At 40.3% G+C, this 26359-nt stretch overlaps 2 protein-coding genes and 8 non-coding genes across 10 annotated transcripts in view; 1 reads left to right on the top strand and 9 right to left on the bottom strand.

Annotated features, from left to right (window-relative positions):
* The window catches only part of CEP295 (centrosomal protein 295), a gene marked incomplete at its 5' end in the record, with an annotated part of 42008 nt that extends 30180 nt beyond the window's left edge, over positions 1-11828 (top strand). The window contains 10 exon segments of the mRNA XM_029085048.1: positions 801-1028; positions 2451-2605; positions 2862-3018; positions 5329-5972; positions 6723-6896; positions 7990-8107; positions 8907-9107; positions 10191-10299; positions 10803-10902; positions 11781-11828. Coding sequence (XP_028940881.1) covers positions 801-1028; positions 2451-2605; positions 2862-3018; positions 5329-5972; positions 6723-6896; positions 7990-8107; positions 8907-9107; positions 10191-10299; positions 10803-10902; positions 11781-11828 — 1934 coding nt within the window.
* A 1997-nt stretch (positions 11829-13825) lies between these two features.
* On the bottom strand, positions 13826-13955 carry LOC114818597 (small nucleolar RNA SNORA25). Its single transcript, XR_003766214.1, has one exon. It is a non-coding gene; the product is annotated as a small nucleolar RNA SNORA25 (small nucleolar RNA).
* Positions 13956-15097: 1142 nt separating this feature from the next.
* On the bottom strand, positions 15098-15236 carry LOC114818594 (small nucleolar RNA SNORA8). The gene has a single exon (XR_003766212.1). It is a non-coding gene; the product is annotated as a small nucleolar RNA SNORA8 (small nucleolar RNA).
* Positions 15237-15843: 607 nt separating this feature from the next.
* Positions 15844-15975, bottom strand: LOC114818589 (small nucleolar RNA SNORA18). Its single transcript, XR_003766207.1, has one exon. It is a non-coding gene; the product is annotated as a small nucleolar RNA SNORA18 (small nucleolar RNA).
* A 783-nt stretch (positions 15976-16758) lies between these two features.
* LOC114818588 (small nucleolar RNA Z40) lies at positions 16759-16831 on the bottom strand. Its single transcript, XR_003766206.1, has one exon. It is a non-coding gene; the product is annotated as a small nucleolar RNA Z40 (small nucleolar RNA).
* Positions 16832-17909: 1078 nt separating this feature from the next.
* On the bottom strand, positions 17910-18041 carry LOC114818598 (small nucleolar RNA SNORA1). The gene has a single exon (XR_003766215.1). It is a non-coding gene; the product is annotated as a small nucleolar RNA SNORA1 (small nucleolar RNA).
* A 391-nt stretch (positions 18042-18432) lies between these two features.
* On the bottom strand, positions 18433-18571 carry LOC114818595 (small nucleolar RNA SNORA8). The gene has a single exon (XR_003766213.1). It is a non-coding gene; the product is annotated as a small nucleolar RNA SNORA8 (small nucleolar RNA).
* A 312-nt stretch (positions 18572-18883) lies between these two features.
* Positions 18884-19010, bottom strand: LOC114818591 (small nucleolar RNA SNORA40). Its single transcript, XR_003766210.1, has one exon. It is a non-coding gene; the product is annotated as a small nucleolar RNA SNORA40 (small nucleolar RNA).
* A 690-nt stretch (positions 19011-19700) lies between these two features.
* On the bottom strand, positions 19701-19772 carry LOC114818592 (small nucleolar RNA SNORD5). Its single transcript, XR_003766211.1, has one exon. It is a non-coding gene; the product is annotated as a small nucleolar RNA SNORD5 (small nucleolar RNA).
* A 1450-nt stretch (positions 19773-21222) lies between these two features.
* Positions 21223-24735, bottom strand: TAF1D (TATA-box binding protein associated factor, RNA polymerase I subunit D). The gene is made up of 5 exons (XM_010168411.1): positions 24494-24735; positions 23921-24383; positions 23484-23659; positions 21637-21694; positions 21223-21327 (listed from the first exon to the last, which is right to left on the bottom strand). The coding sequence occupies exons 1-5, from the start codon at positions 24733-24735 to the stop codon at positions 21223-21225; spliced, it is 1044 nt and encodes a 347-aa protein (XP_010166713.1).
* Between the last annotated feature and the right edge of the window lie 1624 nt (positions 24736-26359).

The raw sequence follows: 26359 nt of genomic DNA, 5'->3' as shown, positions 1-26359 counted from the left end.
TATTCCATGCTTATAAATCAGTTTTTGAAGACCACAGTTTTTACAGCCTGAGATTTCAGTGGCTCATTTTAACCCTAATGTTCTAAACTGGTGTTATTTTGAGTAATAAACTTCATAATTCTTGACAAATATGTGTTTTATTGATCTAGAAGGCCAAAGCAAATTTTAAGATCATTTGTAGCTTTTCTGTTTATTGGTTTTTAATTTTGGAAGAAAAATACCAAAGGCTTTGGTTATTCAGCTGCATGAATAAATTTTTCAAGTCTAGCTGTGTCCTCACCGTGCAGTCAGTGCTTCCTGATGACCTTTCCTGCTAGCGTTGTGCAATTCTTCTGTAAGCATATAGACAAAGAGGGGTTGGTGAGCTGACTGGGAACACAATTTTGGTTTCCTTGATTCCCTCAGATTTCTTGGGCAATTTCTGTTTAAGCATGAATGAAACTACTGCCCCATGTCTTAAAGATATTCAAGATTATGGTAAAGAATTGACATTTATAGGTGTTAGGAAGTAAAAATATGCTTGCTAGCATAAAACAATAGTATTACTTCTTTTCTGATTTTATTGCTTCAGTATTTCCTAGCTCTACATACTTTAAAAGTGCTAAGCTGTACTGACTGCTACCTAATTCGGTATTAACAACTTGAATTTGTGGAAATTTGTGGTAAGGTTTGTGGGAGCGTTGACAGGAGACAATTAAAGAAACAAAACCACAGAGCAGGATATTAAGCAGTGTCTTTTCAGGTGACTTCATGCAAGTGGTTTATATGCAAAACTGTGAACATTGAGCTTACTATTTCAGGATTGTCTTCTGATAGCACAGAAGATCGAATTCTAAGAGGAACAGCAAGCCACCCTTGGAACTCCTCGCTGCCTTTTACCTTGCAGCAGAGGCAAGAGAATTTGTCTGGAGCATTTGAAACTCGGTTGCCAGAAGGAGAGATGTCCCTTTATAAAGAAAGTCAGCTACAGCAGATCTTGGGGAACTGTACTGGAGACTTGAACTCGGAGGACAATACACGTTTCCAAGGTGTTTGCCATTTTAAAGGTTGTTTGTGTTGTGCTCTCCTCATGCAGAATGAGAAGGAGTTTGTTATGTGTTAGTCTATATTATTAATATTCAACTTAGATTTTAAAGTCAATAAGGATTCTATATGCAAGAACTTTGCTGTTCTTCATGCTTTGTTTTATATATATGTCGACATAGCATATGTAGTTTAAAAAAAAAGATAGTCTGAAGTCTGATCAGGCATCTGTCTGATCACAGCCTTGTTCTGCACAGCTTCCTGCTACCATGGCTAAGCTGTTTGTCATCTGTGACAATCTTACCCCTTGTTTATGCACAACTTTTGTTTCAGGAAGGTAGAGACAACAATATATAATACTTTATTACTCATGTAGAGTCACATAATTGAAGAAACAGTGATTAATAAGCTGACAGGAGTTCTGTGCTCTAAAAATTGTAACAATCCATGAAAATAAGAACATCATTATTAGTTATCATTAAGATAATGCTAGTGTTTTAATTTGAACCGCTTCCTCCTGGAATGTTTGAAAACCTGGAATCATAGAATTATAGATTATAGAAGTCCTTCCTGGTCTAGATTAGTTATATGGTCCAAATTCCCCTTCCTGCTCACAGGAGAGCCAACTTAGACTAAGTTGCTTAAGGCCTTGTCTAGGTAAGTTCTGAATATCTCCAAGGACAGCGATTCCACACCCCCTGGGCAACATTTTAACAACTTTCTTCTCTTCTTCTCCCTCTCTTTTTTTTTTTCTTCCCCCCATTATATCCAACCACAATTTCCTGTATTCCATCCTGTGTCCATTATCTCTTTTTCTTTCACTGAGCATGTTCAAGAAGATTCACTGCATCTTCTCTGTACTGTCTCTTAGGATGTAGTAGACATCAGAGATTTCTGTGACCCTTCCCTCACACCCCCAAGCCTTTTCTTAAGATTGAACAAACTCTGTTTTTTAGCTTCTCTTGAACATCATGTGCTTCATCCATCCTTTAATCATCCTTGAGGCTCTTCACTGGAGTTGCTCCACTGTTGCCACTGTGTGTTTTGTACTGGGGAGCCACGCTACTTCTGATGCAGCCTTACAAGTGCTGAACAGAGAGCTGTGGACTTCATATTTTAATTAAAAAAAAAAATTGCATCAGTGTTGCACTTTCTTACTGCTTTTTTGTACCCACCTATCAAAGTGAAAGAATAGGAAGCTGTAAAGGTTTCTGGTTTTGTTTTGGTTTTTTAAAAATTGTATGTATTTGTAAAAAAATCCAAAAACAACAAAACAAAACAGTATTTTTATACCTACAGAATTCCATATGCTTTATTTACTGCATATGGAAGCAAGGTGTGAAATGTCCATTAAGTTTTTTTGAGGGGGATTGTTTTTTAGGAGGGAGTGTTGGTTGTTTGTTTTTTGAATAACTCTTTTCTTACAGCTCTAGCAGCTGAACTTGATTTTCCTGAAACAGAGAGACCTTTTCCGACCTTCCATCACCAGCTCTTTCAACCTTTGGAACCAAGTCTTGACTTTGATACCTCTTCATCGTGTTCTCAATACAAAATTTCGCAAGACCATAGAGAATTTGGCAAGGTATTACAGAAAAACTCTGAGGGAGGAAATACTTTGGCTTAAGATTTCTGTAAGATTTAAATGTGTAATCCCTATACTGTGTTCCATTTAGAAGAAACACAACAATAATTTTTGATATATGTAGAACTGGGAGCGGTTTTGCTGTTTGTAGCAGAACTGTTATCCAAAAATCAAATATTACCTTTAACTTTTTGTCCTTCATATTCCTGAGAAAAAAAAAATCTTAAATCAAGATATTTTTTTTTTCTGCTACCAGACTTCAAAATTTTCAACAAAAAGTCAAAACAAGTCTGCATTTCTAGAAGTGGGAAACTCCAGTTTGAATGTACGAAGAAGCGATCTGCCTTGTGCTCTTGAAACAAGTGGGCCAAACAACACTGTATCAGAAGCAGAGGCTGTCAGTGTTGCTCCAGGTGTGTACAGCACGGTCAGATCAATGCTTTCAAAGTCAGCCTATTGCCAGTATGTAAATACCAACCCTTCAGGTGAGTTTGCTGTGTTGAACCCAGGAAGGAACTCTTCCCTTCTCTATCAGTCCTACTGTGAAATGTCTTAACTCTGCTGCTGCTTTCTCACACACTGTCTTCTCCACAGACTTTAATGGGTAGAACTCGTAAATTCTGTGAAGTTCTTTTCTATTAAAGTCATCACTGCTGAGGAAGTAAAGCAGACCTGCATATTCAGGTCACTGTAATGGACATTATCTTAACTTGTGCAGTAACTGTAATGCTGGTGAAGAAATGTGAACGCTGGCTGAACTGTCATTTTAAGTCCTCTTCCAAATATTTGTTCATGCATACCTGTCATTCTGTAAGTTTGAGGAAATAAGGAAGTTCCAAAAATTGATTAAAATCTTTTGAGGTACATATGTTAGAATCTCTTATTTTACTCATTTGTCTTTTTTACATTGTGTCCTTCAAGAAACCATTGAATTTTCCTTTTCCACTGTTAAATCACACCAGTCATTATGTACTGCACCCTGTGATATCTGGGCTTATTATAGAATTGCTTTATCTACCTACAAAATAAAGGGGGGGAAGAGAGAGGAAGGAATGAAGTTTTAGATTACAATGTAGTAATTAATTTAGTAGATTAAAAGTTTATGATTGTACAAGAGCATTATGTTAACTGCAGCTCATAGCAGGAAAAGTATTTTTTAACGTTTCGCAGTTGAATTCAAATTAATTTGGTATTTTAAAGAAATCATGTATTTTAAAGAAAAGGATCAATCTGAAATTCCAAAAGTAGCTAATAGTGATATAAATATTTCTAAAGCTCTTATTGACCAAAAATCAGGTGTTTCGGCATTTTGAGGTGCTCAAGCAGAAAGGTGAACAGTAACAGGAAAAGCAGCACAATATTTTTAAGTAATCAGTGTATTTATAAAGTAAACGTTCCTGGTTAATTGTCTTTGTTATTTGTTCATGTTTAAAGCTGCAAGCAACTACTGTCTTTTATACTTCTCTTTCTCTTTAGCTGACAGATGCTGGTACAAAAAAAAGTAATAAAAAATGCCAAAAGAGGCTTACACTTTGAGACTACGTGTGTTCACAGCAAATAGGATTTGGGAAGCTCCCTTCTCAACTTCAAAACATTCTATTTCTAAATTGCTTATGGAATCAATCTTTGTGCTTTAAATATAACTGCAGTATCTCCCCATCTCTTAAGTGTTTTTATAATCCCAAACCAATTATTGTTGTGCTTTAAGGGGCAGGGGGACGAGTAACATAAGCAACAGGCTAAGCAAGTAAAAACTATTTTGGGTTGGCAGTTCAAGGGAGGTTGATAATTAGTTTAAGTCCATCATCTGGATAATTTTCTAATGATGGCTGATGTTGCAGTGTAATTCCTCCCTCCCTGTTAACAGCTATTTACCAGGAGACAATATTCTTTATACATGTAAAACTCGATGCTTTGTAGGTGTCAAAGAAAGGAAAAAAAAAAAAATCTTTAAAGGAAACCCTTAAATGTTTCTGTGATATATTTCTGTGTGTTGAAAAAGCCTATTGATAGCGTGATGCTGAAGTCTGTGTAACCAGTTTTATCAAACTTAAGTCAGAGGCATATTTTAAATTTAAAAAAACAAAGAAAAAAACAAACAAAAAAACCAAACCTCTGGTGTTTGCTTGATACATGCTGGACTGCTGAAATGGCCCCCCAGTAATTAAAATGTTGATCCTTCTTTTCCCAGCCTCTTCTGGGCAGAGGAAAAAAAAAAAATAAAAATCCTGATTTGTATGTGTAAATGCTAAGGGAAAGATAATTTAGGGGGCAATATTTTAACTTGTAGGAACAACAGTCATTGTTCCAATTTGGATTTTTCTTTTACTTTGAAGAGTTTCTGCCCAAGCAATGGTGTTTTGGACAGTTTTCTTCCTGTTTTAGAGAGTTTGTTGAAGGCTCAAAAGGGACTCAAAGGACTTAATTGTAAAATCCATTGACTTTCAATGCTATTATATCAGCACCATCATGAAGTTTGCCCCTGAACATATTCTAAGAGGCAACAAAAAGTGTTGTTTCTTGAAGTTGTTTTGTGAAGAAATCATTTTATATAATGCTAGTGGTGTTATGTTTGAAGAAACTTAGGCTTTTTTTAAACAATGTTTCTTCTTATTTACTAGACTCCTCCTTATACATTACTGAAAAGCCTTATTGTGGAGGGACTTTTAAAAGTTGAAGTTCTGTTGTATTAGAATTTTGACTCTTGATAATTTTTGAAACAGGATCTGAAGAATCTTTTCACCCACTGCAATTAGAATCTACTCTGAGCGATGATCACTGTCAGAATGCTGATCAGCCAGCGGACTTTAATGCTGTGTGGCAGAGAAATTTTGAACAAATCCCTGAAATTAAAAAATGGGGCAATGAGAACTGTATTTCGTCTGCTAGAGTATATGAAGAACTAGCAAGAAATATGGAATGTATTAATCTCCAGTGTTTGATGGAAGATCTGCGAAATGGAAGTCTGAATCCACTGGAAGAGCAAAAATCATTTTATCAGCTAAATACCACAGCAGTTACAGTGGATGAAACTTTCCCTCAGCACTTATTAAAAGAGACCATGTCTTCTGAAAAATTACCTGTGGGCGCGTTTGATAAGAAGTATGTGAAGCTTCCTGAAAAAGAAGTTCATGTACATGAAGTGAATAAAGCTGTGGAACTGGATTCTCAGTGCAATAAATATATAAAGGAGCCAGAGCAAAGCTTTCCAGAAGTACAGAAATCTTTGAGGGTTCCCAGAGAAACCAGCTTGGAAGACTTGGACGTCCATTTACAGGCTGTTGTACAACAGGATGGCTCTTTCCTGGAGAGACACAAAAAACATTCTAATTCTGTGCCCAGAAGCTCCTGTCACATTCCAGTCTGGGTGAGCAAAACATTTCCAAAAGCAGTAATTTGTGCAGGGCTTGTTGTTGTTGTTGTTGTACCAAGTTAATTTCAACCTTTAATATCTGAAAGCTTGGCAAATGTTGATTTTACAATTCTAGTTGAAGACTTGCATGATTCCTGGACTTCTGCCCTACTACTTCTTTCAGATGATAGCACTGAAATAATTAGCAGTAGTTAAATTGAGCTGGAGTTTCTGTGATCGCTGGCGGAGCTATAGTGTCTCTATTGCATCTCCCCTGAGCTCAGTTGGTAAGGCAGGCGTGTCTGTGTGACATGGCACAGTTAACAGCCCTGTCTAAGCCCCTGCTTAGAAGCCTGAAGGAGGTAAGTAATTTAACCAAAGCATAAGCAAACTTAAAGAAATAGAACCAAAACAAACAAAAAAAAACCCCAAACTTGCCCTAGAACTAAGTAATTTAAACTTCAGGTGAGTAGGGGAGAGGTAGAGTTGTTGTTTGGTTGTTTTGGGTTATTTGTTTGGTTTTTAACACTGGTAGATAAAATACTTTGCATTGGACTTGGGCTCCAGGGTGTGCATTCATCAGTACCTTGGGCAAAGTGCTCTTTCTGGTTTATATTTATTGCCTGGAGTCAGATTTTCTTTCTTCTGTATGTTAAATGAACCTTCTCTTTCTGACAAGAGAACAGCTGTTCCTGTTGCTGGAAATAGTGATTTTTAAATTTTTTTTATTTTTTACACTGATGTCTTGTATAATTTATTTTCTAGGAGACTGAGTCAGGGCGTGGTATTATGGAAGAACCTGAACTCACTCTGATAAGCTCAAATGACATCAGTATTGCAGAGTCAGACACTGAACATACTAACCGGGAGAAAATTAAGAAGGATAAAATCAGTAACCCAGCCTGTGTGGATCAGTGTGAATTTAACGTTTTTACTGAGGTGAGTCTTTATTATCTAATGTAATCCTTAATCAGAATAAGGAGAGGCCCCACTGTAGCAGGCAACGACTGTTGCAGAATGAGAGAGTGTTGGGGTTATCCAGGGTTAGTTGTTGCTCAGATCATCTTGCTTTCATGTTATGTTTTCCAGACAGATCTAATAGATCTTAAATTTGGGCTGTTTCTTAAAACCACTGCCTGTCACACCAGTGTAGACAGAGTTTGGGAAGACTTTTGCTGAGAAACAGAACCATCTTCCTGGTGTTTGCCAGACTAATTGTATCCCATTAGTTGAAGACCTGAATGAGAGGAGAAGGTGAGACAGGACAAAAGCTACAAACTAAACAGGAAAAGAAGGAGAAATTCTGTGTGTAGTGGATGGAGCCTCCCCAGGCCCGTGCAGCAGTGTGAGGTTTATGGGGAAAATATGATCAGCTCCTCAGACTGCCATGGTTAACTTGCCTGTGGTTTGCTTTTTGCTGTTTGCTTATAGAAATTGTAGAGGAACTGGTTTGTAATGAAAAAATAATTTGGGTGCTGAAGCAATTAACATAGAACCAGGTAATGTGTGTCTGTTAGATGAACAGATCAGATGAAGTCATGTTCCAGTTGCAGGCAGCATCTAGAGAAGGTGTTAAAAGGATGTAAAGATCTTTGTAAAGTAATGGAGGTGTGGGTGAGGGGGAGGTTGGCAGCTGGAGGCTGTAGTGCAGAGGCTGTTACCTTCCAGCTGAGAAGGGGGAAAAGAGACAGAGCAGTGGAAGAATGTGGGAGAACTAAAGAGAACAGGGGGAAAGAAAACCACATCTGTTGAGATGAAATTACGCAGCCCTGTATTAACAAGCAATTGAAAGACCATTTGCCCACCAGATTTAATGGATTTTTTTTTTAAGTTTTAAAATGTGTTTAGAAAGTAGCTTTTTAATACTTGCTTCCAAGATCCATTTCTGATGTTTTTCTTGTATCTGCTACGAAGGACAAAGAGTTGTGCCTTTAATTTGCATCGGGTCTATGCTAGTGGAACAGTACTGCCACTTCACTCAAGTTTGTGGTATATTTTAAGCATTTCCAATCACTGATTCCTTTTGAAACAGGAGAGAGACTTTTTACCACTGCTTCCAGATGTAGATGATCCAGTGCTGGGAAAGCCTGATGGTTCTTCCAAAGCCCAGAGTCCCAGTGGCAGTCACTTCCCATCACATCAGACTGCAGGTAAGGATGTGTAACTTCAGTATACTGAAGTGGAGATAGAGAAGGTCTTTATTTATGTAGTATTGAAATTATTAATAAAATACACCTCTCCTTTGGAAATGCAGAGCTGCTTCTACTTAGGCAAGTGCATCTTGCTGTCCAGGCTTGGTTTGTAGCACGTGTGACTCAGGTTTAGTATGTGTCTTACTGACCAGGAAGTACTGACTTGTCTCTTCTTATACCAGACTGTCTTTCATGAAAGTTCACAATTTCTACAATACAAAGAGGTTTTTTTGTGTTGTAACTATTTAATTTTGAAAAATTCTGTCATGTTTTGTGGTTTGTTGTCCTGTGGTTTATGCACTTTCCCTTGGTTTTTATTTCCCGTTAGTCCCCAAGCTCTGTAGCAAAAAAAGTCTTTTTCTATTGGGATGATCATGTGGAACATCAGTGAAATACTGAAATATCTTCTGTCCAGGATGAACAGCAGTAACATGAAAGACAGGAATTGACAGAACTTAACCATGTTAGGGACTTCTCAGGGCTTTGATACGTTCTGAGGCACCAAGATGCTTTTGAAGCAGCGTTTATCACAGTATTTGTCTTGGCAGACCTGCTTGCAGTTAGCAGGTTCCACAGTCCTGAATCGCTGCTGGTTTTTCAGGGTTGCTCGTCATTCTCAGTGTCATTTTCCTGCATGATTTACAATAGTCAAGCTCAGCATTTTAGGAGAAATACATCGAAATGTGTGACTTGCTAGAGGTGGTACTGCTCATTGCTACAAGTGAGAAATGTTCAGACTTTTCATTTTCTTTCACAGTGATGCTGCTGGAGTTTGCAGCTACACCTGCAAGTTTGCAAGAATCTTTCTTAAAAAGAAAGAAGAACTTCATCCAGAAATCTCTGAAAAGAGTAGAAGAAATAAAAAATAGAGAGAGAGAAAATGAAAAGCCAGAAGCCAGGCAGTTTGAAAGACAAAAGTCTGAGAAGTTAAGCAGGCAAAAGGAGTCTCTTCTCTCTGGTAGGTTTATCTGAGGACAAGACATAGAATTAGGTTTCCTTTTAGTTGCTGTTTTATACCAAAGAACAGATTTCACAGTAGTTGTGTCCTTGCTGTTGCAGACTGGGATATTCTTTGCTTTCTCAGAGGTGTGGGAAGCTTCCCCCCAACCTCTGGCTGCCTCTTCAGTGTTGTAAAAGCCCTTACGGGTCCTCTTCGTGTTTTCACAATCTTAGTCATAAGGTGCCTCTGCAAATCACAGAATGTTGGGGATTGGAAGGGACCTCAAAAGCCCACCCAGCCCACCCCCCCTGCCGGAGCAGGAACCTAAACAATTTTACACAGGAAGGCGTCCAGGCGGGTCTTGAATGTCTCCAGAGAAGGAGACTCCACAACCTCCCTGGGCAGCCTGTTCCAGGGCTCTGTCACCCTCACTGTAAAGAAGTTTTTCCTCAAGTTTAAGCGGAACCTCCTGTGTTCCAGCTCACACCCATTGCCCCTTGTCCTATCACTGGTTGTCACTGAGAAGAGCCTGGCTCCATCCTCCTGACATTCGCCCTTAACATTTATAAACATTAATTAGGTCTCCCCTCAGTCTCCTCCAAGCTAAAGAGACCCAGCTCCCTCAGCCTTTCCTCATAAGGGAGATGCTCCACTCCCTTAATCATCTTTGTGGCTCTGTGCTGGACTCTCTCAAGCAGTTCCCTGTCCTTCTTGAACTGTGGGGCCCAGAACTGGACACAATATTCCAGATGCGGCCTCACCAGGGCAGAGTAGAGGGGGAGGAGAACCTCTCTGGACCTACTAACCACACCCCTTCTAATGCACCCCAGGATGCCATTGGTTGTTTATCAAAGAACAACCATATTAAGCATCTCTGATGTCTGTTGAGAAGCAGTGGCTGGTTTAGAGGAGGCAGCAGCCTGAGTGAGACTGAAGATTTATTTTTAACACAAGACATCATCTCCACTGTGTCCATTCTGCTAGCTTATTTCTTTTTCTTTTTTTAAGTAATTTAAACATCTTTGAAAACCTACCAGCTTTTGAGTTAGCTGGACTAGAAATTTAAACTATATTTGGCTTTTTTTTTTTTCCCTTTTACAGGGAAGAAAGGTACTGTTGCCAATCAGCTGAAGAAAACAGGAGAAGTGAAAGTGTCTTCTCCAGAGGACAGGAGGTCTGGAGACGTTAAAATGCACCAGCGTACTTCAAGGTATTGCATGAACACAGGTGGGAGAAGTAATAAAAGTAGTTCATGTGTCTTGTGAAAGGTACTGGTCAGTCAGAGCAGGTTGTGATCTTCCTGTTGGGCTCAATGCTGCTTAATGTGAAACAGCTGGGAGAGAAGCTGAGCGTGTTTGATTCAGGTACCTGCTGCTGGGACACTCCCTCGCACAGCTGGCAGAGGGAAGTGACTGGCAGAGGGAAGTGACTGGCAGCCTGCTCATTAAGGCTGCATGAGACTCCACTGAACTTGAAGCAAAGTTCACAGCTGGTCCTGGGTGTTTATTAACATGCAGTAAGTACAACTCCTGAACGGGGTGTTTGTTAGATGCAGCTGAAGAGGAATTGGAAGTGATTCTAGATCACTGCAGACTCAAAATCTCTTAATTTCTAGCAGTTGAAGCAGTACGAACTCTTAAGCTTGTTACCTTATTCCAGCTTTGCCACTTTCTTCCTGACCATACACCATTTTTTTTCTTCCTGTTTTGGCAGACCTTATAATCAACGTGCAGAAGTAAAAGTCAGAAAGGAAGAGAAAACAAGGCAAGAAACTTATGCTAAAAACAGAGAAAAGGCTAAAGAGTTTCAGAAGGTAATAGTCTGCTACACCATCATCCTGCCTGGCTAGTTCTCATTTCACTGAGGTTCTAATTGTACTAATTGAGAGAGTTCTGTTGTGTGAGTGCAACGGAGATCATCAAACCAGCCTGGATTTTAAGTCATATTATTGGTATCTCCCACTTCAGAATTTCCTTGGCAGCACTATGACTGGGCTGAAATTTCCTCTAAAAAGCATGTATGTCTCAGGCTGAATTTTTCTGGTGATTTGAGGTTGAGCAAAAAGGCTGTTAGTGACTCCAGCTGCTAGAAGGTCCTTGGCAAGAGAAGGGCAGGGTTTGTATTAGTCCAGACTTGACTGAATTTCCATTATGAGGCATTTTTGGGTTAGTGTTTTGGTTTTTTTTCTTTGGCTACTTGAGCTGCCTTAAGATTCTGCCTTGCTGAGCACCCTGATGCAAGAATCGTGGCTGTTTGCCTGCAGGTGCTCAGAACAGGGCACTGAACAGGAGGACTCGAGGTGTTAGTTCTCGAGGTGTTAGCTCTCCCTGTCCCCTTGCTGGGCCTCAGAAAACTGGAAGGGAGGAAACGCTGGATAATCCTGACAGGTGGAACAGGCTGCCTTCAGCACTGACCACCTCAGCTTCTTTGTGACAGAGTAAATTGCTGCTTTTTGTATTGATTTATGGATTCCATAATTAACAGAACATAAGGGGAATAAACACATCTTCCATCTTTCTCCTGAAATCCAGGCTTTTTGGAGCAGCGGCTGCCATTGCCCAGACTTGCACAGTCCTTCACCTCACACAGAGGTTATTGCTGAGTAGCACCTCAGCTGTGCCCCCCTAAATACACTGCTTTTCAGTGTAGTCACTTAAGCTACACTAGTCTCATGGTTTGTTTTATTTGCAGAAAATGCTGGAAAAACTACGAGCCAAGAAGACTTGGAAGGCACCATGACTGGCAGAAGACTTTGAGCACACTGGTGTGTCGGTACAGTCCAGGGGACCACTGAATACTGCAGCCTGCAGGAAGTTAATTGTGGAACCATTAAGAACCCTCAGCTTTAAGCTGTAGGAAAACCATCAAAATCTGTGTAGCACCCTCGCCGCAGCAGCAGATGAACTACTGCTTGTCTCATGGGGAGTAGACTGACACTGTGAAGTCTTTCTTGATGTACATTATAGTGTTTTACAGGGAAATCATACAAACTTTTGTAATGTATATGTATCAATTTTTCAAATAAATTTTTTTAGGAAGATTGAATCCTCACAATGCAAGGCTACTTTATTTACTACAAAGCTGAAGTCTTTCCATTCCTTGCACTATGTGATTTAAGACTAGGACATGTAGGTTTTTGCAGTCAAGAGGTACATCCTAAAGCACCTCAGGATAGGAAGAGAATAAAAACCTTACACTGTTACTGCTTCCAGATGTTCTTCTATCAGAGCCAAGTAATTAGATCATCAGGACAAATTTAAAGCTCAACTTTTGCTATAACATTGAATTTGTTTAGCAGCAGGTGGAATAACAGGGCAGTTTCATCACTAAATCTGGTCCTGTTTAAAATGCAGCAGAGAAGTCTTAGAAAGCTTGTTTTTGATGAGCAGTTAACTATAGCTTAGGCTTCTTTTCACTGATTTTTTTCAGTCTATAGTGCAGTTGCATGCACTGCAGTAGAGCAGTCAAAGCAATTTCTTACCCCCCACACAGATACACACAGAGAGCATAAGCCAAACCAGTTTGTCACTCCACTGAGTTAAATGAGGGGGAGGCTTTTTACAATGCAAAGAGAGGAAAGTATATATAGAGTGTAAATAGTCTCTCCCACCTTCACCCTAATGGTTCTGCAAGGGCAGCTCAGGCTCTACACATCAATATTCTTACACTCAGAAGGGAAGAGACCAAACCAACAGTTTTACACTGCTCATCAGCTGTGATTTACTCACTGCTGGTTTCTTTGCTTACAAGTGTAGCAACAGGAAATGTCCCCAGGCTGCAGCTTTCAGACATCGGTTTTATTTAAATGCTGTGACATTGTGTACAAAATAAACACCTCTCCAGAGCTTCAGTACAGTGACAGAGAAGTGAGGGAGAAGAGCTGACAGAGCCTCTTCTAGTCAGATCTCAGCTTGATAACACTTGGCTCTCTGCAGCCCCAAGCAGGCAGCCAAGTATCAGTCCTGAGCTTGGCCACCACCTCTCCCAGGAGGGCAAACCAGTCCAGTCAAAACTGGAAGCGTACAGGCAAAGGCACCCACTGCACTCTGCAGAGCAGTAAGGGAAGCTAGAATGACATGCTTGATTCTAAATTACTGTGATTGATAACAATTCTCTCAGTGTTGGAAAGAGCTGTGCAGTTCTTCCTTGCAGCGGGCTCACAGCAGCATCCCCAAGACCTGAGAGAGAAAACATACCTTTTACTGAAGGAAAATAAATTTAAACTGCATTGTCTTCCTCACACTGAAGTCTTCACACTTAACATAACATGGCTTCCTCTCATCTGAAGCAATCTGATTTCAGGACACAGTGCTGCTACAAAAGCAGTAACACAGGGAACACGTGCATGCTCCCCTTACTGAAATGTTAAGGGGCAAAAACATGATTTCTAATGCCAGCTCCCCACATACCACAGTTTTCCATTTCCTGTAACTACTCACAGTGCCCCCTGCCTGTCTCTCCTCCCTTACCTATTTGTTTCAGGATTATCCACTCTAAGGCTTCCATGCAGCTCTAGAACAGATCATAGTGCCAAGGCAAAAGGAAGCAGCAATTAAATTACAAGACTGCTCAGGCCACAATTGTATCAAGGTGTTGTTCTCCAGCTTCAGGTGCTGCAGAAGTCAGCTGGTTTCAGAATGAAACTGAGCAACCTCTTCCCTACATCAGCATCTCAAAAATCCTGAGGGCAGTAGGTAAACACCCTTGTTCACTCCAAGAGGCCTCACTCTGTAAGGTGTATCTCCTCATAAATAGACCATAGCACACACCAAGTGTCCACGGCATCCTGCAGAGGATTTCAATATGCGGTCACCGCGTTAAGAGCTGCTGGTTTTTCAGCCATGCAAACCCTCTTTGAAGTGACCTTGCATTTCTTCTTTTTAGTACCAGCAATTTTTGCTAAGCACTCTTACCTTCAGCCTCACTTTGGTGGCACTCAGGTGGTGTTTCTCACCCCCAACACATAGTGATGTGGTAGCAGACACTGTGGGTGCAAGATTTGGTTAGTGTCAGTAAAGTTAAAACCAACTGAAGTTGGATGTAAATGACACGGAACAGCCTTTTGTCTCTTCCCTTTTTGGCCTGTGCACACACAACAACCATCCTTAACAGCAGCTTCTGGAGTCCCAGTTACAAAGGTTCTAACAAGAACTTCTGTTCCTCTGTGCTGAAGTGCCCAAGGACACGGCCACATACACTGCAGCAGGAACTTGCTTTCATCTTAACAGCAGAAGGTGGCAGCACTGTGTGTGTCTCTGTCCTACACCAAAGCTTTATTCCCAGCAGACTTAGTGCCACAGCGTGTGGCAATTCAGGAGTCTGATGGACTTGCTTTACGGTCATGTCCACAGCTCACCAGAAACAGCAACATCCCAGCAGCCTTGGTAATGACCAGGTCCTGTCCTCTCACTGCTGTTACCACCAACTTCAATCAATATTCACGTTGCCCATCCTCTCTTGTTAAGGACCCATCATACCAATAGGTAACCCAAGCTGTGTACACCACCAAGCCTAAAAACCTGTTAAAATCTCCAAGCGCAGAACAGTTTCTCACAACTAAGAGCAATCTGATCCACAAACCAGTACTGCAAATTGCTGCACAACTGTGACATCCCTTTAAAGTACAGGTGCACACAGAAGAACGACTCACAGATGAGTAACCTGCTGAGACACTGCCAGACTCTGGGGTGATGACTGCCCAGCAATCCCTGCCACCAGACAGCCATCGCTACACTTTTCCAGAACAGCTCACTGAAGCAGAGTCACACCAAGTTATCACACTAAACTTCTGTGAAGTTGCATGAAACCTTCTGAACTGACAGATAACTCTGTGCTTACCTCTCAAACAGGTTATCTGCTGCAGCCAATCCTTTTAACACAGCAATTCACATTATTCTGTAGCCTAAAACACCTGTTAAAAAAAAAGAAAGGAAACTTGGAGAGTTCCAGAGGCCCGTGTCCAGTTCTCAACACAAAGCAAGCACGCTCAGATCCTTGAAAAGGACAAAGAATGTATCAGCAGAAATACCAGGTTTCACAGACACAGCAGAACGAAAACCAACGATGCCAAATGCTGAACTCTTGTAGCACTGGTTTTTGAACATCCCATCAGGAGAAAGCTGCTGGGTGCAGATACCATACAGTGCAATGGCTGCAGTTCTTCATCCACAACCCCTCATGTCAACAGTCAGGCTTTTTGTATGCACCTGTTTGTGTCCAGCTAGGCTTATACACTCGCCATGTCACAAAAGCTGCCATGCAGTTAAGACGGAAAAGAGACTCCATAAATTTAACCTCATAGGAACAGCAGCTTCAGAATCCTTTCAGGTTTTTATATATTCCTGCCATGAAAGATTTGTACTTCTCCCCTGAGTACTTTGCTTGTTTATTGAGTCACTTCAAGTTGAGACAAGACACTGTAGTGCTGTCTCTTACCTACAGCCACCAAAACAGGAAATAATCACTCCTTTGTGATCAAAGGGGGAACAGATTGTTTCACAGCATCCAGAGAACTCAAACCACAAGAAACAGTGTTAGAAATCAGGTACCTATGCAAAAGCCTGGCTGAAGGGTGAGGTCAGCCCATGCCATTCAACATGCTAGTCACATCTGAAGTCCCACAACACACCATCTTTTGACTCTTACCAAGGTTTTCCACTTGAATCACTTTTTAATTTGTATCAAAAGCACAAGTCAGTACCTAAAGGAGAACATCACGCGTTATTACAGTTCCTAGGATGCTACATCTGCAGAGATCTGTCTTGCAGTTTTATCCCACAGAGCTAACAGGTAGTTCAATGGGTAAAGCCAAACCACAAGTTTGTTCTGTGAGGCATTTCCAACGACACGAACCTACAGAGGAGATCCTATCGGGATAGACCTCAACATTTCTGGTACTATAAATCAACACAACAGATAGATAAAAATCAATCGGGCTGGAGAGGCATCTCATATAGATCCTACTAAGAGCCTTTTTAACTTGTTTCAAAACACCTGACATTTGGGGGAGATGAAGCAACTCCTTTGTGTTAGTAACAGTCATAATGTAAAAGCTAATGCTACCTGAAAGGCAAACAACAAAGGGAATTAACTACAAAACTGACCTCAAAGAAAATCCTCCCTCTGACTTTCCTGACAAGTGGTAGCTTATTTGTAGTAGTGGAACTATCAGTTCAAGCAGTTAAGCAGATCACCTCCTTTTTGACTGAGAAATTTGTACACATGTTCTTGGGACAAATCAAAGTTAAAATAAATTCTCTGCTTAACAGGCAGTGAATACCACGTTACAATGTACCAGCACAGTGTTGAGAAGTCCCTGAAGCACTCCACAAGTCAGTAAGCCTGATGTGATACAGACTTCCAGCCACTGAAACCCAGAGCCCTCCGATCATTAAAGAATATGCAGAACTTCAGATGTTGTACTAACCTCAAAGAGGCTTCAGATTTCTGTGAAACTGCATCCTGCATTTCTTCTCTCATTTTCTTTACTTACATTCCACCTGAAAAATTGAAATTTTACAAACTTAAAACATGTCTTCTTAATTTCCTGTTTATTTTTTAATATCAAGTCACACAGCTAGGATCTGTGCTCGCTGACACAAAACACTGCTGTTAAGTGCTCAGAACGGATGCCCAGAATAAAGTGACATGAAAGGGACACTCGTGATAGCTTTGTTCAGAAAGGCTGTTCTCACTCACTCTCTTCAGAGCAGTTGAACATTGTGCCAATCATCACAACAATTTTCTCACAGCATTCTCAAGTCTGGAGGAAGATAAGCTGTTATGTTCTCTGAAGTGGTATTGCATCTTCTCAGTAAGAAAAAACAGCAATGTCACCAGCTAAGTTAAAGAAAGGCAACTAACCTGCAACAGGCAAGGGTTAAAAACCAATCTGTCACACTTACCAAGATGCTGGTTCAGACTGGACTACCATGCAGGCTTCCTGAAAAGTAAATTGTTGCATCTGAGTAATAGCTCCAAGTTTCTTCAGTACTGTAGTAATTTATTAAGACTTAGGCATTTTTATACCGAGGAAGAAGCAGGCTGACTGTAGTCCAGTTATGCTGTCTGAATGCTAATGCCAAACCAGAGCATTTATTTTGAAATCAGAGCCATAGCCCAGTCTATCACACAACTATCAACAAAATCTGTCTGCAATTTAGGAAACTGGAGGACTACCATAGAATCACAGAATCTCCTGGTTGGAAAAGACCTCTGAGATCATCAAGTCCAACCACACCTGTCCACTGCTAAACCATGAGCGCCCCATCTCCCCTTCTTTTAAACACCTCCAGGGATGGTGACTCCACCACCTCCCCAGGCAGCCTGAGAACCCTTTCAGTGAAGAAATTCTTCCTGACATCCAATCTGTACCTCCCCTGGCGTAACTGAAGGCCATTTCCTCTTGTTCTATCACTTGTTACCTGGGAGGAAAGACACACACCTGCCTTGCTACAACCTCCTTTCAGGTAACTGTAGACAGTGATTAGAGGGCTCCCCTCAGCCTCCTCTTCTCCAGACTAAACCACCCCAGTTCTGTGTTCTATGGCACAGAAAGTACAACTACAGGAGTTACCTAATGCTCACCTGGTACTGTGATGTAAAGGAAACACCTGAGACACCATTTTAAGACAGCTTACAAACATGCTCCGATAAACCATCTACAAGAAAGCAGCACTGCATGTGTTTTTCCTCTACTTGCTAATTCTACTTCCTTTAGTAGGTAGGAAGCAGAATTCAAAAACATCAAAAAAGCTAATCCTTGGGATTTTACAGTACCTGCATTTTGATCTGTGTTTACATAACTGTCCCATTAAGTAAACCTGTTACAGGCCTCATTGTCACCACTGTAACTAACTTTACAGTGAGGAAAGCACAACCTGTTACTCTTCTAGCCACGTTTTTCAATTCAGACACACAGTGAGTTGTGTCTATCTGCTGAATAACGAGGCATAACAATTAACTCTTCAGTGTCTGCAAAACAGCTTCTGTTTGAAACCTAGCCAGTTCACTTTGCAAGAAACATGTCACTAGTGACCATGTGGTACTTGGATTTGTGTTTCAAAGTAAAACACTGCTTCTTTGTAAAAAGGCAACCAAAAAGCCAAGACTTTAACTTTTATATCCTCATCCAACTACCTCTACCTAGGAAAAAACAAATATTTCCTCAAACTTACCCTTAAGTAGAGGCTTTCCACTGTGCTGCAGAAATCAGAGGAACGTTCCTTTAACAAGAAATATTTTGGAGCAAGGTCACTCATTTAGCTATACTTTTATCCCCTAAGAGTTCAACAGCTCTTCAGTGTTGTATTTGACAAGCTTCCCAATAAGAAACTTTCCATCTACTTGTTTCAACAGAAATACCAAGTTTAACCAGCACATCTGCATGAAAACCAACGATGCCAGCTGCTGAAATACTGTAGCACTGCTTGTTGAACACCCCACCAGGAAGATACTGCTGGGTGCAGATACCATACAGCACACAAATCAGTCAGATTACTTGCTGTGGAAATAGTTCTTTAAAGAAATCAATATTCTCATCCTGAAGTGCAGAAGAAACACAAAGCTTACCTCTTTCACTAACATGTTCCACCAAAGTAGTAGCCACACAGCCATAAGAATTCAAGCAGTCCAAAAATGTGCCAGCTGCTCCCTGCTGCAGAGCTGGTGTGCTCATCTGCAGAGCCTGGAAAGAAATTATATAACTGAACTACACTTCTGCAAACCTGGAACATGAAACTGATGCCTTAAATGCATCAGTCTTTGAATGAACTGCTGTTTGAATACATGCAAATATTGTCCCTTCATGTAAGTAACACAACTAATACGATCATCAGCTGTGGGTTGCAAAAGAAGGGTTTTTTCTAAGCACTAGGTTCCAGGTTTTTGTCTACAGCAACAGACAAAAACTGAACACGTGCTGGAACACATTAAATGCATCAGCTTTCATTTTTCCACTACTTTTGAAACAGCATTTGAAGCTATTTCTCTGTTTACTATACACTTACCATTAATAACTGTCACCTTCCACTCTTATTTTCTATTTTTAGAGACAGGTATAGTTTGGACTAAGGTAAGTGTGGCAAACAGTTCAGTATCAGACATGTTGACGTAAGAACAATTTATGCTGTGTCAAACAAAGTATTTCTATATATAACCTCTAACAAAACCTGCATTTAATACACAGGTATTCAAGAACTCCAAAGTTGTAGTTTTCATTCAAGCAGAAGCTATAAGCTCTAATTTTGGTCAGACTGATGAAGAGATGCTGCAGTGAACACAATACCTTGGGAAGCTTCACACAGAAGTCCCACAGCTGTGAAACACCATAATGTTTTTACTTTAACTATGAAACACTGTTTTTTTTCCAAAGCTTTGTGAAGTAAAGCAAAAAAAGCTACCTGAAGAAAACAACTGAAAAGCAAGTAACAGCTTACCTTGCACATGGTAGTTCATCTACCAAAAGCAACATGATCTAGAAGGGAAAAAAAAGCAAAGGAATAAGAGCTATCAGATATGGTAAAAAGCCTGCAGATTCTGAAAGCCAAAAGCTAGGTTTCAGCCATCAATTTAACATTTGTAATAAGCTTGATTCCTGTGTATTTATCCAGTTCTAATCAGAATTGAAATTTAGTTCATTTCTGAGTCACTCAGCAGTTGAACAGAAAAATTCATCACATGAACTGCAGAACGAGTGGGACTCCACATACCACCTCGCTCTGCCTTATCAAGAACACCACTCCTAGATCCAGGGTGAGTCCTTCAAGCCATACAGAGTATTTCTCAGGTAGATGCCTAAGAGTTCTACTTAGCAACTGATTTTGGACCAATACTAAATATGACCTTCAACTACTGAAGAATAATTTTTGCAGTCTTACTCCTTAGAGCTACCAAGCTCCGATTCACACACCCTAAACTTCCTTTACAAAGATTTGGGACTTTAATTCAAGCATCTACAGACCACAATTCAACCTGTTCTCATTACACTGAGCACCTATCGTAAATCTCCACAGACTGGCAATTACATTTTGAAGGAAATTAAACTGGTAGATATTTTAAGTCTTCTTTTGGCAAGATCCCTGTTCAGCACAGACTACTTTTACCCGCTGAACAGATGTTAGTTTGTTGCTGGTTGGGATTTTGTTAATTAAGTATTTCAGTGAGGCAGATCACCCTTTGGTTATTTATATCTTCTTGATTCACAGATAAAACTTTTCAAACAATTTTTTATTTCTACTACCAATACAGTCTTGTCATTTATGAGTTAGCTGTATTCAGACCATTTCTAAACATTCCCTAGTCATGTTTCCAACTGTCTAAAACACGACTGAGAAAGGTACTTGCAATTGGGACAATGCTTGTTAAATACTGTCATTATAAAGAGCTTTCATCTTCTGCTTAGTCACGTTCACATCAGACCCCATTCTGGACAGAGGAGGGCAAGAGGGGCAAAAAGAATCTTTAAATCTAAGACTCGCTATGCTGCTACACTTCTTTTTAAGATAACTTACAACTTTAGATTATTATATTGGGTTCAGGAGCAGAAAATTGTTTTCTGAAAAGTTACTCTGGATGGAACAGACCATCTCAATCATACAAATTGATTTTACTCGCCAAAGAGTCAGTTATGAAAGAGAAAGGCAGGCAAACTGCCCTTCATAACATGAGCATGTATATTTATGTATGCAAAAAGCACACTCTTCTATACTGTGCTGCTGCTCTTACAATCTTTGAAAGTTGTTCTCTTATTTTTAGTTACATAAATTCTACGATCCACTGGTTAACAGAAGTCAAGTTGCAGAAGCCAGCAGTTCAGCAAGATTATCAGCCACTGAGTCAAGGATATTATACACTTGGTACAGGATAGCTCAGAAGACACTTAAAAGCTTAGCAAAAAAAGACAGATAAAGCTTGTTTTGTAACCCATTTCTGTCACAAGCCCAATAGACTCACCTTAAACCAAATCCAACTAGGTTGCTTGGTTGATAGCTCAGCATTGACTTCAGATCCATGTTTTAAACCAAGTAGACAATGAAAAAAGTATATGAAGAGTGACCACTGCCACCTCATTTGTTAGTTTTCTGTTCACTGAGGAGAACCTTGCAGAAGCCCAGTGTTCTCAACAGAAGTCTTCTTAGTCCTCTACTTCAATCACACTGTTTGATTTTGCACACTTTGTTTCTGGTTTTGATTTTTTCTTGCTGGGAATTTTGCTGCTAATAATGAAAGAGCTGTTCTCCTAAGAAAATGAAGGACAGAAGTATTCACAAGTCCAGTTTTGAGATGCTTAAAAAGTTAAGATCTTGGTAGCAACTTTGTAAACTTCAGAAAACTCCAGAATATCTGTGTATTCCAGTATTATTTCAAAGAGGAGAGTGTAGACTCTCAAAACAACTTCCTTCTGCATTACAGATCAGCATTCACAGGTATCATCAGTTAACTCTGGATCTAACCTCAAGCATTAAGTATGCAAAGCATTATCTACTAATTCTTTAACCTTCAGAAGAGAAGGTTAGGGAGTTTCTGAAGTTAAGGAATATTTACTCACCACTACTCTGGCATCAAGGTCATCTTCATTATCAGAATTCACACTGTCACCATCATCACTGAAATATAAAAAATTCAAATCAAGCTTTGTACTTTTACACTGACCTAGAAAGTGTAAACTATTTTCCTACCACAACCCCTGGTTTCTGTTTGTGTGTATGGAAGTGCTACAGCTTGTAGGGGTAAGGTAATACTACTTCTGCATGAGGCTGTTCTCAAATGAATTTGAGAGCAGAATTACATCCTAACTAGCAACACTGCCAGGACAGCAGCAGTACTTAGCAGCAGAACGAAGATTTAGCAGCAGATATCAACAGTAGTACTGAGATATTTAGGATTACACTGGCCAACAGGACAGAAAGTCAGCAAGTTAGAAAACAAGCAGAATACAAGCAAGAAAACAAGAGGCGAGGTCTCAGCTAACAAGAGTACACAGCTGTCTTCCTGATACTACAACTGAGAAATAACGTCTCCATACTGCCAAGAAACACCGAGTACAAAATCCAGTTCCCACTCCCATCCACAGGTTTTTCTCTCAAGATAGAAAGAACCCCCCCAGAAAGAGATTAAGCTATTTTAGTACTATGGTTTCAAAAAGTGGCACCAGGAGTTCTGATTCCAGAACCTAGAAAGTCTTCCAATACTCATTTCATATGAAGCACTGAGTGTCTGGAAGAGCTGGCTTGTGTTTTTTTCTACAGAACTGTCTTTCTTCTGCTCTTTTGTAAAAGAGCAAACTCGTGACTGTTACTCATTTTACTCTAATACTTCAACTCACACAAGTCAGGAGTGTAAGAGATAACTGAAGCGAACAGTAGCTCAAAGACAGTTCTGTACCTTTACACTGTCTTTTAGGCTTTCTAGATCTAAGGTGCCGAGTATATTTTCAACATTAAGTATTCTTGCCAATACACTGATCCCTTTGCTGCATTAAAGTTAACTGGAGGTAACTGACCATAAAGAATACATAAAGATACTTCAATACTTAATAAAGTAAAAAGGAAATTAAAAAAATATCCTTCAGTCACTGCTATAAAACACTTCTTCATTGGTCACAACTACAGAGAAACTAACTTCAGGAAATACTTTTTTCTGAAAAAAAAGTTTCCATCATGTCATTTTAATGAGCCAGTACAAATCACCACTTGAAACAACGATCTGATGTCTTTAGATTAAAAATATCTCCTTCTACACGAAGTTCCACATCATATTTACAAACACAGAATCCCAAGTGGCTGAATGTTTTGTTCCCAAAATAAACATCACTTCAGAAGCAGATATTCCCATTTAGATTACACAATGCTGACACAGGCTAAAAGGACAGCAACAGGAACCAAACTTCATATGCCTACGACCCTGTCACAAAATCACCTGCTGCTACAAACACCTGTATTACCTCCCGAACTCCTCGACTCTAAGAGCAGCACATGGCACTGGTCTGGCTGGGATGGAGTTAGCTTTCTTCATAGCAGCCTGGATGGTGCTGTGTTTTGGTTTTGCAACTAAAGCAGTGCTGATGCCCTCCCCACACCAGCAAACAGGCTAGGGGTGACAAAGAGCTAGGAGTGGGGGTGTCAGGCATCCACCTGTATGCACAAACTTGTGTTCTAGGTAAGGGTGGTCAGACACTACAACAGGTTGCCCAAGGAAGTTGTGGATGCCCCCTCCCTAGAAGGGTTGAAGGCCAGGCTGGATGAGGCTTTGAGCAACCTGATCTAGTGGAAGGTGTCCCTGCTGATGGCAGGGGGGTTGGAACTAGATGATCTTTAAGGTCCCTTCCAATCCAAACCATTCTAAGATTCTATGATAAGAACAAAAAAGCTCCTGAAAATATAAAGATGGACTTACTTTGTTTCCTGAATAGGGGAAATGGGGCCTTCATCATCTAAATATTTGTGTTTCCGTACCATCAGACATTCTCTTTCTAAGTCTTCACTAGCCTGAAGGGCTTCTAAAGCTTTTTTAAGATGTTCTTCATATTTAAGCATTTCAACATACTGGAGATATCCCTTTGTAGCTGCTTGCTAAAGAAAAATGCATGAGGTGAGAAATACTAAAAATACTACTAAAATATTTATACTATAAACTGAATTGTAATATTATATTGACACCTGTATTTTATCTGTGTTTGTGCTGAAATTATTAAATAGGCAAGTGTCCTGTTTAGCAGAAGTAAAAACAGTTTCATTGTTTTACTGTAGTACACCAGGTAAACATAACCAATTTAAGTTCACTATTTTTAGATGAAATAAAAAAAACAATATCCCTCAAAACAGAGGACTCACCTCATAGCCAAGAACCATCTTTAAGGGAATGTGTTTCTTCCCATAATGTTTTTCAACAAAAGGGAATTGAAAACCTCTGTGTAGAAGCCTTCTCTTTTGCTCCTGAGACGAGGCTGTCAGTTTTGGCCTCCCTACAGGCATCCGTGTGCTCTCATACTTTTTCTTCTTCTGCTTGCCTGTGCCACCGCTGTATTTTCGGCGTGCAGCAGCCTTAAACTTCTTTCCCCTGAAGTGATAGGCAAAAATGGCTTTCAAATTGAGTTTTGACTTCTGCTTCTGGGAAGTTTCAGATGTTTTCACTGGACTTTGAGGGGACAGAGAAGAATCTGAAGAGCTTTCATTGTCGCACACTCTTGCATCAGATTCAGCTTGTTGCCTTAAAGATGGAGATCTCCTTTTTTGCTTTGAAGGTGCAGTGGAGCAGGCAGGATGGTACTCGCTGCCACTAGCAGCGGAGAGATCACTGAAGAAGATGAAGGAAAAAATTACTTACTTTCAAAAGAACAAGTACTTTTGTGATATCTGACACAGGTTCTTCACATGAAGAGTTCTAAACTAGAGATAAAAACTCACATTTCTGAATCACTGCTGTCCAGCAAAACCTCAGCTGAAGCAGGTGATGATTTACATACACCGTTAAACTCATCTGAAGACTCCTCAGGAGCAACATTCTTCTGCCTTGAACGTGAACACTCTGTTCGTGTATTTCTTTCGCATACATGTACCTCACATGGCTCCTTCTGCTGGCTGCGTATCAGCTCTTGGGCATCAGGGTAATCAGAGCCAGGAGTCTGGGATTCAGCTGCATCAGTCATGTCTAAGTTTGCCCTAAAAACCAACAACAATTCAACAAGTTAAAGAGAATTCTATGTGAATCCAGTAACAAGCATTCCACCACTCCACCTGTAAACTTACAACAATCTGTGAGCAAACTTTACAACACAGTTTTTCCTATGAAACACAAGCAAATGTGAGTTAAGCTGCAGCCACTTATCTCAAGATATTCACAGTATAATTTAGAATAGAAGGGATTTTTACAGCTCATGTGGTCCCACCCCTGCTCAAAGAAAGGCTAACTTCTGAGTTGCATCAGGTTGTTCAGAAACTTGTAGAGCTCAGTTCTGGATGCTTTAACCCGCTCCCTACTAGGAATAAGTTTTCCCTTAAAACACACACGTGTAGCCAACAGCTTCTTACACTTGTACGGATATTGCAGTTTTAAGTCATACACAGATAAAATAGAGATAAAAACTCAAAAAAAAACCACTTCACTGTGGTTTACAACCTTTTAAACCTCATCTAATACAGTGTCACCATCAGCAGCAATACCACCTTCCCACTGTTCTTTTCCTAGCTACACGATACCTAAAGCCTTCCGCTCTAACAGTCTGTCAACATTTTTCTTACTGGTTATCAATCCACATGGAGATCAGCCCCACAAACAAAAATTACAATTTTCAGTTGAATCTGCAAGACAACCCACCACCCTTTCAGCTGCCCAAGTCTATGCAGAAGTGACTGAAACACACAGCAGAGGATCCTGCCCTTCCCATTTAACAGCCGCAAGTTATTTCACCTGCTTGTTAGTCATTTACTGGGCCTGGAGATCTGTATCTTTGTCATGTTACTGTGCTTTTTACAGACTCACAAATCCATCATCGTCACCATTAATATTTCAATGTAGTTACAGTTTAGCATCTGCAGACACTACAGCAGAACTCATGTAACATCTGCAGATACCCCGCTACTGTCTGGGTAACAGCTCCATGTTTCAGAGTACAGATTACTGCACGGATTCAGGGAGAAGGCTTCCCTGAAGCATGGGAAGACAAAAGCATGCAACAGTAAATTCAGAAGTCTGAAAATACCGATTTACAAAGACCAGTAGCAAAGAATAAGAACAGCAGGCCAGAATAAGTGGCTACAGAACATGACCAGCCATGACCGCCCACAATATTAAGTTCCATTTCTTCTCTAACCCGTACAGCTCCAGTGACCTCGAAGTTATTCTCAGAACAAAGGGGACAAAAATATCACAGATCTGCTGCAGCCACACATCAGCGATTGGTTTTTAAATCATCTACATTTAGATTACTTTTTGCATCATCTAACTGTTCAATGAAGAACCTATCCCATTGTATTTTTCAAAATGAAAATATTTCATTCCAAAACTGCACTGGACACAAGTTTAGAAATATATTAGACCTTAAACTCACCCTAACACACTCGAAATAGTAACACAAGGGCTCAAATCCACCCTTCTCTGTAAGGAAAGGCAATTTTTGACAGCAACCTGCACCCACACCCTGAACGAACTGTGGACACAGCGCTAACATCAGTTTAGCCAAGGCCTGACAAACACAACACCCAGATACAGAACAGTTTAACAGCAAAGCAGGAACACGGGTAACACCGGCGCCCTGAGCCACAAGGGCTGCG

Source organism: Antrostomus carolinensis, unplaced genomic scaffold (genome assembly GCF_000700745.2).
Source record: "Antrostomus carolinensis isolate BGI_N321 unplaced genomic scaffold, ASM70074v2 scaffold6260, whole genome shotgun sequence".
NCBI classification, from domain to species: Eukaryota; Metazoa; Chordata; class Aves; order Caprimulgiformes; family Caprimulgidae; genus Antrostomus; species Antrostomus carolinensis.
The sequence above is the reverse complement of the archived record's forward strand: the minus strand, read 5'-3'. Positions and strand labels throughout refer to the sequence as shown.

What these genes read in the sequence shown, in the direction of transcription:
- TAF1D (XM_010168411.1), bottom strand. Translation starts at nt 24,735, where the DNA reads ATGACTGATGCAGCTGAATCCCAGACTCCTGGCTCTGATTACCCTGAT. An exon ending in TCCCCTATTCAGGAAACAAA is followed by an intron (nt 21,695 to 23,483) that starts GTAAGTCCATCT and finishes TTTATATTTCAG; the next exon opens with TGATGATGGTGACAGTGTGA. An exon ending in ACCTTGATGCCAGAGTAGTG is followed by an intron (nt 21,328 to 21,636) that starts GTGAGTAAATAT and finishes TCATTTTCTTAG; the next exon opens with GAGAACAGCTCTTTCATTAT.